The sequence below is a fragment of the Mytilus californianus genome, unplaced genomic scaffold (assembly GCF_021869535.1).
Source record: "Mytilus californianus isolate M0D057914Y unplaced genomic scaffold, xbMytCali1.0.p SCAF_8, whole genome shotgun sequence".
In the NCBI taxonomy this organism is placed as follows: Eukaryota; Metazoa; Mollusca; class Bivalvia; order Mytilida; family Mytilidae; genus Mytilus; species Mytilus californianus.
Window position 1 is genome coordinate 94,623,317 of NW_026262734.1, and position 17,358 is coordinate 94,640,674.

The window sequence follows — 17,358 nt, forward strand, 5'->3', positions numbered from 1 at the left end:
TAACTATATTTAGTATGTGCGTACCTTGCAAGGTCCTCATGCCTGTCAGACAGTTTTCACTTGACCTCGTCCTCATTTCATGGATCAATGAACAAGGGTAAGTTTTCGTGGTCAAGTCCATATATCAGATACTATAAGCAATAGGTCTACTATTATTTGTGTATGTAATGATTGTAAGGTGTACATGTCCAACTGGCAGGTGTCATCTGACCTTGACCTCATTTTCATTGTTCAGTGGTTATAGTTTAGTTTTTGTGTTTTCGTCTGTTTTTCTATTACTGTATGCAATATTTTAACTTTATTTGGTGTATGGAAATATTTTACGATGTGCATGTCAGTCTGGCAGGTTTTTTTTACCTTGACCTCATTTTCACGGTTCTTTGCTCTATGTTAAGTTTTTGTGTTTTGGTCTGTTTTTCTAATACTGTATACAGTAGGTCACTATATTTGGTGTATGGAAATATTTTACGATGTACATGTCAGTCTGGCAGTTTGTATTTGACCTTGACCTCATTTTCACGGTTCATTGTTCAATGCTTAGTGTTTGTGTTTTGGTCTGTTTTTCTAATACTGTATGCAAAAGGTCAACTATATTTGGTGTATGGAAATATTTTATGATGTAGATGTCAGTCTGACATATTTTAATTGACCGTGACCTCATTTTCATGCTTCATTGCTTATGTTTAGTTTTTGTGTTTTGGTCTGATATTCTTAAAGTTTAAGCAATAGGTTAACTATATTTGGTGTATGGAATGATTGTAAGGTATATGTCTGTCTGGCAGGTATCATCTGACCTTCACCTCATTTTCATGGTTCATTGGTCAATGTTCAGTTTTCCTGGTTAAGTTTGTTTCTTCGATACTATAAGCAATAGGTCAACTATATTTGATGCATGGAATGATTTTAAGGTGTACATGTCTGTCTGGCAGGGATCATCTGACTTTGACTTTATTTGCATGGTTCATTGCATTGGTTCATATAGAATTTCCATGGCTTGGTCTCTTTCTTTTATAATATAAGCAGGTGTACTTGTGGCTTGGTTTATCTGACCTTGACGTCATTTTCTTGAATCATAAATGTTAATGTGGTACTTGTAGTAAAACTTTATATGTTGGACTATCAACATAAAAATCAATGGTCAGTAACGTAGGCGAGACATTTCAGCGTGTGCACTCTTGTTTTAAAAGTGGTTTTATGATGGTATCCTACTAAAAATCGTAAGACATGTTTAAAGGTGAAAAAAATTAACATTACTATTACATGTTTATTTGTCCTCTCAAGCATACTTGTATTTAAACCATTGAATTAAAATGTTATCTCTCAATGAATGTGCAAAATTAGGTGGAATCAGTTGGAAGTGTCATCTTTTTACTTGTTATATTTGTTTTAACAAATGAATGTTACATGGAAGAAGCTGTTCGCATATCTAACCTTAAAAATGTTGTACAGGAGAAAATCAAACTGATCAACCAAATTGTCACAGGCATCCTTTTTCATGTCCTGGATACAGATTTTATTGTAAATGAAATGATTGGCATGCAAGTGGAGGCGTTCTTTAAAACCTAGTTTATTAAAGTGCCTGTACCAAGTCAGGAATGTGACAGTTATATAAATCATCAGTTGTTGAGAATTTTTATTCCCACACTCTAGTCTCTAGGTGTGGGAAAAGATTGTAGTCACCATGTCCGTCTATCCGTTTGTTAGTCCAATAAATATTAATGTGACACGCTAATCAGCTACTACTGAACAGAATGATTTCATAATTGGTCAGCAGCTTGACTGTAATTGTAATGTATGAGTACTTTTCTGACACCAATTTATGGTTTGACGGAACTTTCAATTTTTCAATTGGATAGGTTTGATTAATAAGAATTTGTTTAGCAACACATTTCTCCAGTACATCTGAGAACAATGGTGTCATATTTTGTAAGCAGCATAACAGTAATGACTTATGTGTGAGCACTTTTTCGGGTTATGTCATAAGTGTGGTTGATAAAGGTTATCCCAGGAGCATGTATTCTGCACAAGGAAATCATATTTGGTTTATTCATTCGATTGGTTTACTAGGAAACTACCTGTCTACAACAGAAATAGCATCTTTCTGATGCTTGTATTTAATGAATAAATTTGTAGGCTTTATAAGTCAAAATTGTACAAAAATATCCGGAGAAGAAAACTAACACTTGAAATAGCTCAAATTTATTTTAAAAGGGGTAAGTTGCAGAAACACTTCTAGGTCGGAAGTATGCCGTTACTTTGTATTCTGGATGATTCCCGCAATGATGCCAGAAGTATTCTGCTCGAGACAAACAACTATCCATGTTATCATCTGAAATATATATCAAATTGCACAAAAATCGTCGACTTTACTATAAATGTATTATAACGTTAACATTGTAATTATAGCAATATCAGCCAAAAGTCATAGATAAACTTAAGGTGACTGCAGTTAACGCGCGTCTGGCGTACAAAAATTTTAAGCATGGTATCTATGGTTTTTACTGAAGTTCAAATTTCGTAACTCAATGTGGCGGAGACAAAGCAGGGTAACAGATTTTATATTTTTTGTTGAATGTTTGATCAAACTCTTGATTTGAGCGTCACTGATTAGTGTTATGTAGACCAAACGTGCATCTGCATACCTAATTATAAATCTGGACTATTGATGAGATTTTTTCAAGGGAGGAAACGCAAAATAATAGATAACAGCTTTTTCACAGTGATTATACAAATATGAAGCTGTACTTTTTTTCCATCGTTTACCTACATCATCAATACCACATTGGCTTCCTATATATTATTTTTAAATGATTATATAAAACTATACCTGTTTGAAGGTTCGTCGCACCAAAACCATCATAGAACATGTGCTTTAAAGTAGCATCTGCTGGGCATTTTTCATGTTTAATCCAACATCCAGCTCCCGCAGCTCTGAAATGACCTACAGAGGACAAAAGAAATAATAGGTTCATTATCACCAGCCAAGTAGTCAGTGCTCATGTGCAGACATCAACTATTATTGATACTGTTATTTTCTGTTCTAGAACTGTTTAAAAAATCATTCGACAAAGTTTTTGTACCATAGATTACCGTAGCTACATTTTGTGTGTCTTATGTAGATGAAAAGTGTGTTAAAAGAGAAGCGAAAGATACCAGAGGGACAATCAAACGCATGAATCGAAAATAAACTGACAACGCCATGGCTAAAAATGAAAAAGACCAACAGACAAACAATAGTAAACAAAACACATATAAAACTAAAGACTGAGCAACACGAACCCCACCAAAAACTGGGGATGATCCCAGGTGCTCCGGAAGGGTAAGCAGATCCTTCTCCACATGTGGCACCTGTCGTGTTGCTCATGTTAGTACAAACCCGGTAATAAGTCTAATTCGGTAGGTCACATTCGGGAAAAGGGAACGGGATTGTAATTACAACATAAGGAACATATCCGCTATCATCTGTGAAACGGATATTCCATAACGGCCAACTAACTCGTGATGTGGAGTAAGTAAAGTAAAGTTTACGAAGGGACGATTTCAACTTCACCACTTGGAACTCTTGGTTTAATAGCATCCTTGTGAGCAGCAACCCTCTATCAAGGAAATCATGATAGGAAATACAAGCCCTGGAATATCGTATCAACTGAGAGATATATACTCCGTATGCAGGCGCTGCTGGAATGTTGCTACATAAAAATGGAAAGTTCACAATTGGGAAGCTGAAATCATCTCTTTTGTCGTAAAGTTTTGTTTTCAACCGACCCTCATTGTAAATTGCTAGATGTAAGTCAAGATATGAGGCACACTTAACTGTATCTGTTGTATCCTTTATCGCAAGTTCGATAAGATAGATGCGTTCAACATAGTCACCAAATTTTGAAATATTTAGTGAGAGAACATAGCGGAAAGAAAAGTTTAAGGATACTGCTATCTTCTTTTCCTTCTTCATAAGCAGTTCCTGTATGAAGTTCAGCCTCATATGAATAACAGAACAAGTCGACAAGAAGAGGGACACAGTTGGCTCCCATGGGAATGCCGATTGTTTGTTGAAAAACACGTCCTCCAAACGTAACAAATATGTTGTCAATCAAGAAATCAAGCATCTTGATAATGCCAGTTTCAGAGATTGTTTTTTTTTAATCAGAGTGATTTTTTACAAACTAGGATTTATCCCTCCCTAAGACAAGATACTTGTATCTGCGTTGGCCATTCTTTTTTATGAAACAAAGCAGGACCAACTCTTTCAATTTGTATTTTAGTTTAGAATAAGGTATACTTGTTTAAAGTGTAGAAAAGTCAAATGTTTTAATATTATTGCAAGATGAAAGAGTCTTAGATTGTATGTACTCTAAAAGATCTTTGGAATTTTTTAGTATCCACATCTGATTCACGCCACCTCTAGAATAGGTAGTTTCACAATAATTTTGAAGCCCGCTTTGATTGCTGATAAAATTGATGTTTATAATTTAGAAAGAGGTTTCGAGGAGTACTTGCATTAGCAGACCCAGCAATATACCGTTGTATGTAGTTTTTGGTATCCAATACAGTGATGGAAGATCCAGTTCTTCATCTTTGGTTGAAATTCCAAAGAAACATAGAACACACCTATGATTATCCAGGATTTCCTCTTTAGTAAGTGTCGTGGGGGTATATGTGGAGTTTCCAAGTGAATTGTCAATTCCTAATTCATTTATCAAGCAATTTATGTAATGTGATTTACACACAAAAACGACGTTGTATGGGGCTTTATCTGCGGGGACAACAACATATTTGTCATGGAGGTAGGACAAGTGTTTTGCAACATTTGAGTCTTTAAAGATTTATGTAGCATGGGTATTAATAGACCCATTCAGTTTCTTAATTCTGATTTGTATAAACGACCTCACAGCCTTAATCCATTCGGAAAGAGTATATAAGTCTTCTTTCTCGCATTTAATCCGTTGCCTGGCATGATCCTCGACTGAATCCATCAGTAGTTTGAAATTGTGTTTCCAATTGATGGATTTGAGCTCACGATATTTCGGGCCTTTGGATAACACATTTCGCAGAGAAGTATTATTGACAATGTTTAGGTCACCGGTAATAACGTGGCCAGCCGGATTATATATGAATGGAGAACTAGCACAGGTGCAATCAGGAGGTTTAGACTTGAAGTCGTCAATATTGAGATCTTGCAACACGTGTTTGTAATTGAAAATTTTAGTTGCAATTGGTTTTGTATAGGTATAAGAAATGATAGGTACAGACTGATCTTTAAAATAGGGAGGTATTTTCGAGTGAACTGATTTATGATGAAAAATATTGCCCAAGTTCATGGCATCGAGACCTTTGTTGTCAAAGAAAAGATTAAGAAAGGATCTTTTCTCCTTTTCTTCTTTTCCAATGCCTACTGGTTTGATAAGTCTGTGACTTGCAATATCCGAAATGATAGCTGTAATTTTGTATTGTAAAGTACTTAATTATAAGCATGGTACCTTTAATGAATTATTTGGATAATTACTTGTATGTCAATTCTACATGTTTGTGACTTCGTACTCACACCACAACTATCATTTCTTCATTAACATTTTTAGATTGTATCGCCCTTTTCATTTATCAATAAAATTTAAATAATTATGAACCGATTTAAGAATTTTTCTATTTTGCACAATTTCAGGGGTCGATTACATGCAATGGCATGCATCATACCACCTCTTGTTTTATTTCTCTCTCAATTTCACTAGCTTAAAGATGCTTTTGATACTTGAAATACTCCTCCGACCAAATTTTACTGTTTAGAAAAGAAAACAGAATATCACAAAAATGGCGATGAACGGTCAATGGCTATCTGTTTTTTTTTTTTTATTTTAAATCTAATGCCTACTTTTAGGCCGTCTTAGAAACATACTCCTTATGAGAGTAAAAAGAAATTTAGGCAAAGGGGGATTATCAGCCATTGTGAGGCCCAACTACAGATATTGAATACAACACAGAGCTTATTTATTACGGGGTTTTCAACTGTTAGCTTACTCAGCTATTCTAAACAAGAGGCTCTCTAGAGCCTGTGTCGCTCACCAGATTCTACTTTGGTTTTGGAAATAATGTTAAAATAGATTAAAATCATAACAGATACCCTAATAATGAGTGAGGCCAAATTTAGTTTAATATTGGCCCTGTAATTTAATAAAAAATCCTGGTGGCCATCTTGTACAGTAAATCAGCAACAAAGTCGCAACACTTCATCAGCACCTCATAAGAAACATTTATGCCATGTTTGGTTTCATTCCATTCAGTGCACCTCTAGAAGAAGAAGCATTTGTATGTATTTCCAATAGGATCTTATGTTAAACTAAGTCCCCCCGCTGACGGCCATCGTGGATGAAGGATCAGCTTCAAAGTAACAACACTTGGTCAGCACCTCATAAGGGACATTCATGCGATGTTTGGTTTCAATCCATTCAGTGGTTCTCTAAAAGAAGACATTTGTATGTATTGTCCATAGGGTCCTTTGTTAAACATTGTCCCCAGCTGGTGGCCATCTTGGATGATGGATCGGCTTCAAAGTAACAACACTTGGTCAGCACTTCATAAGGAACATTCATGCCATGTTTGGTTTCATTCCATTCAGTGGTTCTCTAAAAGAAGACATTCGTATGTATTTCCCATAGGGTCCTATGTTAAACTAAGTCCCCCGCTGGCGGCCATCTTGGATGATGGATCGGCTTCAATGTAACAACACTTGGTCACCACCTCATAAGGAGCATTCATGCCATATTTGGTTTCATTCCATTCAGTGGTTCTCTAAAAGAAGACATTTGTATGTATTTCCCATAGGGTCCTATGTTAAACTTAGTCCCCCGCTGGCGGCCATCTTGGATGATGGATTGGCTTCAAAGTAACAACACTTGGTCAGAACCTCATAAGGCGCATTCATGCAATATTTGGTTTCATTCCATTAAGTGGTTCTCTAAAAGAAGACATTTGTATGTATTTCCCATAGGGTCCTATGTTAAACAAAGTCCCCCGCTGGTGGCCATCTTGGATGATGGATCGGCTTCAAAGTAACAACACTTGGTCAGCACCTCATAAGGAACATTCAGGCCATGTTTGGTTTCATTCCATTCAGTGGTTCTTTAAAAGAAGACATTTGTATGTATTTCCCATAGGGTCCTATGTTAAACTAAGTCCCCCGCTGGCGGCCATCTAAGATGATGGATCGGCTTCAAAGTAACAACACTTGGTCAGAACCTCATAAGGAACATTCATGCCATGTTTGGTTTCATTCCATTCAGTGGTTCTTTAAAAGAAGACATTTGTATGTATTTCCCATAGGGTCCTATGTTAAACTAAGTCCCCCGCAGGCGGCCATTTTGGATTATGGATCGGCTTCAAAGTAACAACACTTGGTCAAAACCTCACAAGGAACATTCATATCATGTTTGGTTTCATTCCATTAAGTGGTTCTCTAAAAGAAGACATTTGTATGTATTTCCATAGGGTCCTATGTTAAACTAAGTCCCCCGCTGGCGGCCATCTTGGATGATGGATCGGCTTCAAAGTAACAACACTTGGTCAGCACCTCATAAGGAACATTCATGCCATGTTTGGTTACATTCCATTCAGTGCTTCTCTAAAAGAAGACATTTGTATGCATTTCCCCATAGGGTCATATGTTAAACTAAGTCCCCCGAAGGCGGCCATCCCATTCAGTGGTTCTCTAGAAGAAGTTCAAAATGTAAAAAGTTAACGACGACGACGGACGACGACGACGACGACGACGGACGACGACGGACGACGGACGCCAAGTGATGAGAAAAGCTCACTTGGCCCTTCGGGCCAGGTGAGCTAAAAAGACATCTGTTGATTGTAAGAAATTCTAATCAACACTTATAAAGTATACCAGAAATTAACCTAATTAACTATTTTCAGCAAGATTTGCTGATCAAAACAGATTATACCTGTTGGCTTAAATATGCTGACCAAAGGGTATAGCTGACTACTACCGCACCATTTCCATTGCGCATTTGCTCGTGATAAACATACTGATTCGTCATGAGCACCATTTAATTTTTGATCAGCATACTTGTCCTCGAAAAATCCTGTTGCATTCCATCCTGTCCTAGGACAATGATATCTCGCAAAATAGCATCCTCCCCCTCCAAGTGTCATGGCACCTTTATTAGAATAAATGTGTATTTGTTTAAAGTTTACAGCTGCAGACTAATAAATTATTTAACAGTTTGACAAAACGATCGATCGAAGGAATTACCTGCAAATATTGCCTGATGTATGTCTTAAACATGTATGTGGTATTAAATAATTCTGATAACGCTAAACATGTCATGTTGACTTATGTTTTGAAGTTCATACATGCTTCACATGGTAATTTTGTTTAATTTCTTTGATATATGTGATTGCGTAAAATCTCGTGAATTTTTCCATTAAATACAAAGATCATGCCTTTAGATAAGTTTTCAATGTAAAAACTGTAAGAAAAAAAACTTTTTACCTGTGGGACCATATATAACTGCAAAGGATGAGCCACTTCCACATTTGTTAACCATTTCTGATACTTTGTTGAGACACACTGTCTCATTTGTTCCTGAGTGATCATTTTGTTCAGCTTGTGTGTTTCGATAAAACTGATTGGAAGTGGGTCGTTTACTTTTTTCGAGCTCTTGATGATTTGGACATTTGTCAAAGGAAAACCAACAACCTGTAAAAATAAATCTAATGTAATTTTCTTCACCTATATCTCGTAATATTACACTTTGTAACAGACAAAATTGAATATATATACATATAGAATGATGGCATTTTTTTGTTGTTGTTTTGGTACCGACTTTATCAGCAAGAATATTAAGCGATCCCACAAGTGCGAGCTGATATTCGAGCTGATGAAGTCATTATCGAAATATAAAATGCCATTATTTTATATGTATATATTCCTTTTTTGTCTATTAAGAAATGTAATAATACGATAGAAGACAGAGGCTGCAGTCTATGTGACTCAAGCGACACTGGAGACGTGTACCATAACATTATGACTTGTATGAATTGTACAATACTTTAGTTAGAAAGAGTATTTTTTATCACAGTACTGTTGGTCAAAACCTCAAATATATAAGTTGGATCAACTATTTAACTCAACAAATATCGTAATATCTCAAAACAAATATAAGCGCGAAAGTCTGTCCTCCAAGGCTCCGTGTTGAAGGCCGTACTTTGACCTATAATTGTTAACTTTTTATACATTATGACTTGGAAAGAGAGTTGTATCATTGGCACTCATACTACATCTTCTTATTTATATTTATTGTCGAAATGTGCACCTGGTGCCGGTACCGTTGATGTTATTACTACCACTGGGTCAATACCTCTGCTGGTAGACTGTTAGTCCCGAAGGGTATCACCAGCCTAAATGCCAATACTTAGGTACTGGCTTGGAAATACGTATATTGTGTTATTAAATTTGCTGTTACAAAATTTTTGAAATTATTTTAAGTTAAGGAATATATCTTCCTCATGCAAAGCTCAGATTCCTTGCCCGGCTTTGGCTATACGTTTTGTCATTTTTTTATATATAAGCTGTTCATTTTTATAAATATGTTTTGGATTCTCAAATGTGTTGGCCTCGAGCATCAATGAAGAGACATTAATTGTCGTAATACGCATCTGGTGCAGAAACATTAGTACAGATCACCCCCAGTTTTTGGTGGGGTTCGTGTTGCTTAGTCTTTAGTTTTCTATGTTGTGTCTTCTGTACTATTATTTGTCTGTTTGTCTTTTTATTTTGAGCCATGGCGTTGTCAGTTTTTTTTCAATCTATGAGTTTGACTGTCCCTCTGGTATCTTTCGTCCCTCTTTTTTAATGGTATGAGGGTTGTCGATTATGGACATAACTTAAGAAACTGAACTTTTATGTCCTCCCAACGGAATTAAATATAGTTATCATTTTTAACTTTCAAGTGTACTTTTTCTATGCCAATAAATTGCTTTGCCTACTTAATATTTTCTATTTTTCGTTGACACCACGCAAAAAGAAGCAAAGAAGCGACCATTAAAGTTAATGTTGGGGATAGGTTGTATTTATTGTGATTCTACTATATACTAGCCATTTCTTACGTTAAAGTAGCACTGTGCTAACTATAACACATATGTTTGAACTATGTGTAAATGACCATGTATATTGCAGGTTTTTTATATGTATTTGTACTATACTCGCATCTTGTCATTATCTTAGTTTCTCATGCAGGTGACTCCAGCAAAGCACGAACTGCTGACCCTTGTGTGACAACTGTGTTTACCCATGGTTTTAGTAACATGTTTTTTTCAATCTAAGGTTTACTGTGTAGTGGTCTTTTTGACTCATTTTTGTGTGGTATAAAAAAAATTCATCAAAGATACCAGGCTTATAATTTAGTTTCATCCACCATTTTCTACATAAAGAAATGCCAAGTCAGGAATATGCCAGTTGTATTCCATTCGTTTGATGTGTTTTAGCTTTTTATTGTGCCATTTGATAAGGGACTTTCCGTTTTGAATTTTCCTTGGAGTTCAGTATTTTTGTTATTTTACTTTTTGGTACGCCAGGTGCGCTTTTCGTCGACACAATTGTAATAAGGGTCAGGTAAAAAAAAAAATATGCCAAACATTGCGAAGACTGTCTATGTCAACACCAATGTTTTGAATAATTCAAAACATTTTAGCAATTTATTTACTGAAATGGTTCTTTTTGTGTGGTTTCATTATAATACATGATTATTGTGTGTTAACAATTTTCTCCGCGGTTTTTTATGAATATCATATCATCTAAAACAAATATAATAAAAGGAGATGTATATTATACTGTAATTAGATATATAACCGTCAACAGTAACCATAACCAAAAAAACATCTAGATGGTAACATAAAAACATCTAGATGGTAACATAAAAACAATACAAAGGTGTAGACCAACCTTTACTTTCAGGAACTTTATACAGAGTATTTGGCATGGATCCATCTGGCAGATATACTGGAGTTGGTTGTTTTGCAGGAGGTTTCACTACGCAGTTTGAAGTTGAGGGAGGATTACCGCTCAGATATCCAGTGTCTGGTTGTATAGTCTCTACTTAGTAAAATTTATAGATTTAATATATTAAATATTTTATATTTAATTGATATCAGCAGGTATTGTCAATTTATTATACACAAATACGGAAAATCAATTTCGCATGGACCAATTAATTTTAAAAGGTTATAGGTAAACTTTATTCTGATGATTCGACATTTTGTAATTTCACAAGACCAATTAATGACTTTTCTTCTCATATGTTGAGAAAGGTGACCACCACAATTCGCCGTTTCAGAATCATAATGTAATTTCATTGTGTGTAACCCAAAATGAAACGTCAAACTATTCGTTGAATTTCCCTTGTTTTTGGACATTTTAAACCAATCAAATAGCTTAGGTGTCACTCATGAACATTTTACAGAGTATTCATTAGATTCTAAGAGAGAGGCGGTAGATACCAAAGGCATATTCAAGGTCAGAAGTAAAAAATAAAACTGTGAATTCATATCTTAAATGCTTACGTATATGAATTGGACCGACTTTGTTCCGAGGCCCGACTTGATTAGGAAGAACTGGATCCTGGAAATTTGTCTGATTGACAAAATCTTTTAAAAGACACCCTGGTTTGAAATTACCATATCGAGGAGCAGAAAAACTTCCCACATCAGAAATCTACGACATAAAGTTGAAAATTACGAAATTAAAAAGGCTGTGTGCCTTATGTAGTAATATCTTTACAGAACTATTCTATAAGTGTTTTTTATTAAGATATTTTGGGGAATATAAGCACTTTCTCAAAGAAATATTAATTATGCTTCCTTTGTCTTGCTCTGAAACTCGCACCATTTGAAGCTTTTCACCTTGATTTGTATACTGATAGTGGTTTTATAAGATAAACACAACAGTGAACAGGTCTTTGGGTTGCTGCTGGTGGCATTGCAATGTATGACATTTTCCTGTACTGATACAAGACAATGTAAGGCTCCGAACAGATTCGATCTCTATGTCTCTGCGTTTATAATCATATTGTGTATGGGTATACCGAGTTTCGTGATATGGTTGTCTCGATGTGTGCGGTAATGGTGGTTGCGTTCCAAACGTTTGTGTTCGTGAAGAATATGAACCCGATGTGCGTATTCGTGGTGAATATGATCCCAATGTGCGTGTTTGTGTTGAATATGATCCCGATGTGCGTGTTCGTGTTGAATATGATCCCGATGTGCGTGTTCGTGTTGAATATGATCCCGATGTACGTTTCGTGGTGAATATGATCCCGATGTGTGAGGTGCTTGTGATAAGTCATCGGTTCTACGTTGTAAGGCGCGGTGAGATTGACGTTTGCGTGAGTTGTGGTGAGCCTGTCTAGATTATCTAAACCGTTAACGATGCTTTTAAAGTGCTATCTGCACTGAAATTGCCAGAACCTGCATGTTTCCGGAGTAGTATACGTTGATACATGTATACATGACAGGATGTACATGTTGAACGATAATTTTTCATGCTTCAGAGTTCCAGAGCACCAAAGGGTATACAAAGTTTAAATGTCTTGAATTCGTCCAGTCATGGGCCTGCTTATCCTAATTTATATACCGATGCGCGATCATTTTCTGTAAATCCAACGTTCACAATTATAAAATCATTTCTATCTGCTTTGAATCTAGAGCCACTCAATGTGTTATGTTGAATGATATTGATTGGTAAAATTATGTTTGACATTTAGGTTTCCTAAATGTGTTTTCATTACTCCGAATATTGACATTAGATAAATAGAAATAATTTAAACTCGTTTACCAAAAATAAATTTATATATCCACTATTCCAAATTATCTATACAACTTGTTTTCCTTGGTTAGAGACAAGAAAATTAAGCATTTTTTTTTAGTTTCATAGTTTCATAGTTTATCAAAGAAAACTCAGCCGCAGAAGACTGCGTAACAGGAGCATATTATACACAATATTAATTACAACATAGTTCATAATACAAACAGTATACATTGTTGAATTATACATCTTCAGAAATAAGTCTTTGTTTATTACAGTTTAAAATATGACAAGCATCTTTTCTACCTTTTGAATAAAAATTGACAGCTTAGACAGCACATTACTATTACAATATTTAAGCATGCCTAGTACTTCTTTTTCATTTAGATATTTTAAATAATATGGAGGTATGAACTTCCCCCTTCCGACCGTGCAAGGGCTGTATAGCCAGTCAAGGTCGTTAAAAACTTCCATTTGTTGTCTTCCCCCTTAAATCATTAACTTCACAATTGGTACATTTACATATATAGTGGTATACATCCCCAAGACCAGCTTTACAAAGTGGACAAATTCTCTGATTTCGCGGTCCATTTCTCCATCTTCCTGTTTCGATGGGAAACTTTGTATTACATACCCTTAATTTACATATATTTACTCTATGACCCCGCCTTAATTTTAACAGATATGGTTCTAAGCAAAACTCGTCCTTAAAGTGTAAATAAAATCCCCCCTTGATGAGTTGTTTATATCAGAGAACCATTTTTGAATAAACTGGTCTTGGAGACGCTGCCTTACATTACTTTTAATATAATTATAATCAACTTGCCCCGGAATATTATATAGTTCACAAAAGCCACAATCATTAAACACAGATTTTACATAGTTAAACCACTTGAAATTATAACCTTCATGCTCATGCATGTACTTAAGTAACTTATACAGTTTACCCGATAGTTTTTTTATCATTTGTTGCTAGCTTGTGCCAAAAACATACCATTTTTAACTTGATTTGCAGTTTGGCGTAGATGATCGCACCCCCAAAATGCGCTTACAAAACTGTAGATGTAATTTTTCATTATTATTTTTATTTTCAAACCCCCATATTTCCGAGGAACAGGTCAAAATAGGAACCACCAATGCATCAAATAATTTTAACTGTAAATCAATCGGAAGTGAGATATTTTGTATCTTCTTGTAATGAGCATAAAGTGCTTTTTGAGCTTGGTCTACCAATTTTTTCCGAGCTTGAAAGAAATTTCCGTTGTAATTAAACAGCAGACCAAGATAAACATATGAATCTTTAATTTCAATAATTTCATTACATAGTTTAAAAGTAACATTCTTATTAAACTTTCTCTTTGAAAAAATCACAATCTTTGTTTTTTGATAAATTAACAGTGAGTTTCCACTCAAAACAATATTGCTCAAACACATCCAGAGCCTTTTGTAACCCTTCTGCCGACTCCGCAAAAATAATTGTGTCATCGGCGAACAGAAGAATAAATAACTTGATATACAAATCAAGATTCTCTGTAATTTTTTCATTTATAAATTTTAGACCATCCACAGAGTTTTCATCTAGATATTCCTCCAAGTCATTCAGGTATAAGGCAAAGAGAAAGGATGACATTTTTTCTCCCTGTCTTACACCTACCTCACATGGGAAAAAATCTGTTTTTAGTCTCCATTTTTAACACAAGACTTAATATCTGTATACATGCTCAATATAACTTTAAACATTTTCCCACCAATGTTATATTTTAATAGTTTTTGCCATAGTCCCACCCTCCACACTGTGTCAAAAGCTTTTCTAAAATCTACAAAAGCGTAAAATAATTTCTTTCCCGAACTCAAATACAGTGAAATTAAAGCATGCATGACAAACATACTATCTTGGACAGAATACCCCTTTCGAAAACAACCCTGGGCATCAGTTATAATCCCGATCTCGTCTGACAGAGCATTAAGTCTTGAATTAAGTATAGAGATGAACACTTTTCCTAAATTCGATGTAAGACAAATAGCTCGGTAATTATCCAAATTATTTGGATCCCCCTTGTTTTTAAATAACGGCTTTATGATACCAATAAGCCATACATTTGGAACAATTCCAGAATCAAACACTAAATTTTTATTAAATACCACTTACATAGATATTGTTCGAAACGTTGAACCAGTCACTTTGGAATTTTTTACCATATGTTTGAAAGTGTGGGTAACCAACTGCCAAAAATATGTTTTCTGTAACTTGGTTTCCTTTCAAACAATGAAACAAAAAGTTTATTCGTTTCACATAAATAGCATTTAAAAAATTATTACTGGTAGAGTGGGTGGCGCATATTCGCCGTGGACACATTTTCGCCGTTTTTCCAATTTTTTCTGTAAATGTCGTGTTCCTTTCCCCAATACTTGCCTAAATAGATGCTAAACGCTGTTTGTAATGTTTGAACTGTTGATATTCCTTTTTACCCCATTTCCAATGTTATTCGCACATATAAAGAAATAAGCAGGTGTTTTTGAACGATTTTGGCAACTATGTAAGATTTATATGGCACGTATGCGCAGTCATAAAATAAATATTTGTTAGAAATATCGTATAGGAATGATCTCTCAAGCTAATTCATGTAATTGCAAACAATTGTTTTTATTATATACAAGCATAATGAGGAATGTTCATATCATACATTGCGGCGAAAATGTGTCCCCCATGGTACAAGAACAACTTGATTTCCTCTTGCGTTTGCGTTCATTTTTAAAACATTTAATCAATGTTTTGAAGAGAATTCCTTTATCAAACATTTTTTTCATACAGTAAACATTCTGAAACCTACATAAAAAGTTTCAAATATTCGAATGTAGGTCGGATGTAGGTGGAAATGAACGAATTTTGCGGCGAATATGCGTCACCCACTCTAACAAAAATACTGAACTCCAACTGAAGGTAAATTCGAAAAGGGGGAGTTCATCAAACCTGAAAAACAAAAACCTTGACTATATAACCCAACGGAACAAATGGAAAACAACTGTCATATTCCTGACTTGGTACAGGTATTTTCTGACGAAATTTGTGGGTTAAACCTCTAACTTGTATGACAGTTGTTTATAGTTTCGTTCTTATATTGACAAAATTATGTGAGCAACACAAACAGTCATAATTGGTTAACGTGAAACAATTGGGATACAGCAGTCATAATTATGTAAACATACATATAGATATACAACACAAATTGTAAGTCTTATATTTCACATGAAATAAATGATATATCGGTTACACGACAATGAGGCACCATCCAAAAGACATATTTTTAAGCATTTGTTCAAATGTAAGTTATGCTATTGTTAGTAATTGGAAGTACACACACGGAACTATGATACTGTGATAAAATAAAGATTGAAATACTATTTGAAAATGAAATTTGCATAAAATAAATTCAGTGGAAATTTGCCATGACCTTTCTCAAATAACAATAAAAAAAGATACCTCCTCTATAAAACATACCATCAATAAATCATGACATAAACACAATATTTCGCAATTCAATGACTGGATCAATGTATTGATATCGTTAATAATAATATTGTTATCAAAATTTCATGAAAAAATATTGGAAATGTTTGATTAACATTAAATCAAAACTAAGAACGTTACAATTTAGTAAATGAAATTGGTCTTACCAACGGGATTTCCTGGGTTATGTTCGGACATTATAGATGCTAACTTTGGATACCTTTTGCTCCATAGACTATTAGTGTAAGGTATTTTCTGGAACAAGAAAAAAATCAAAAGGCTTACAAGGTAAAATTGCAGAATTAATCATGATTAATAATATTCAGATCTGGTACAGACAAATCTGAAACTTTAAATTCAATTTATTGGTTTGATTTTTTTTTTACAGTAATGCATGTATTATTTTAAACGACACTTTTTGTACATAAACGAAATACAAACTTGTTATACGATGATGCCACTTTTACACCTGCATCCTAACCATACAAGAGTACCTGAGTTCATTTCTGTTTTTTTTATGGGGTTCATGTTTTCAGTCTTATGGTTTCTATGTAGTGATTTTGGTCTTGTTCGTCTTTTTGCCGTTTTTCATTTTTTTGTCATGGAGTTGTCAGGTTTTCTTCGACTTTTGAGTTTTGGATTTCTCTTGTTATCTTCAACCTCTTTTAATATCGTACTATGGACTCCATTTGTATATTGTTTTGTAAAATTGTTAGATTACTGTTTCCATAAACTGATTCCACATCTATTACGCTGCTGATAAACTCATTATACATACCAGGATTAAAATTATAAGCATTGAGATAAATAAAGTGCACTTTATTTTCTATGTTTCGAATCTTAAAATCTTTAATATCAAGATTTATAAGGTGGGTATTGTTTGGTTGCGTTCGCTTAATTACTTTGAAGTCCCATTTTGTCATTTGTCATTTTTCCAAAGAAAGGGGCGATAGTTCACTTGATTACTTTATTGCCAGATTCAAAAATACCGTCTATTGATGTTTTAAGCAGTAGTTATAATGCAACATACACAATAGTAAAAAGTTTATTT

General features: G+C 34.6%; 1 protein-coding gene across 3 annotated transcripts in view; it reads right to left on the reverse strand.

Moving 5' to 3' along the window:
• Window positions 1-2,183: 2,183 nt before the first annotated feature.
• Window positions 2,184-17,358, reverse strand: part of LOC127711025 (uncharacterized) — a 35,183-nt gene continuing 20,008 nt past the window's right edge. Inside the window, exons 16-23 of one of the 3 annotated variants that reach the window (XM_052216966.1) lie at window positions 16,475-16,562; window positions 14,949-15,055; window positions 11,560-11,710; window positions 10,943-11,092; window positions 8,492-8,698; window positions 7,941-8,156; window positions 2,828-2,941; window positions 2,184-2,329 (exon numbers count right to left, since the gene is read on the reverse strand). In XM_052216966.1, coding sequence (XP_052072926.1) covers window positions 2,205-2,329; window positions 2,828-2,941; window positions 7,941-8,156; window positions 8,492-8,698; window positions 10,943-11,092; window positions 11,560-11,710; window positions 14,949-15,055; window positions 16,475-16,562 — 1,158 coding nt within the window. In that variant the 3' untranslated portion in view covers window positions 2,184-2,204. Of the gene's footprint in view, window positions 2,330-2,827; window positions 2,942-7,940; window positions 8,157-8,491; window positions 8,699-10,942; window positions 11,096-11,559; window positions 11,711-14,948; window positions 15,056-16,474; window positions 16,563-17,358 lie in introns of those variants that run through there. The other 2 variants (XM_052216965.1, XM_052216967.1) reach the window with 2 other exon arrangements.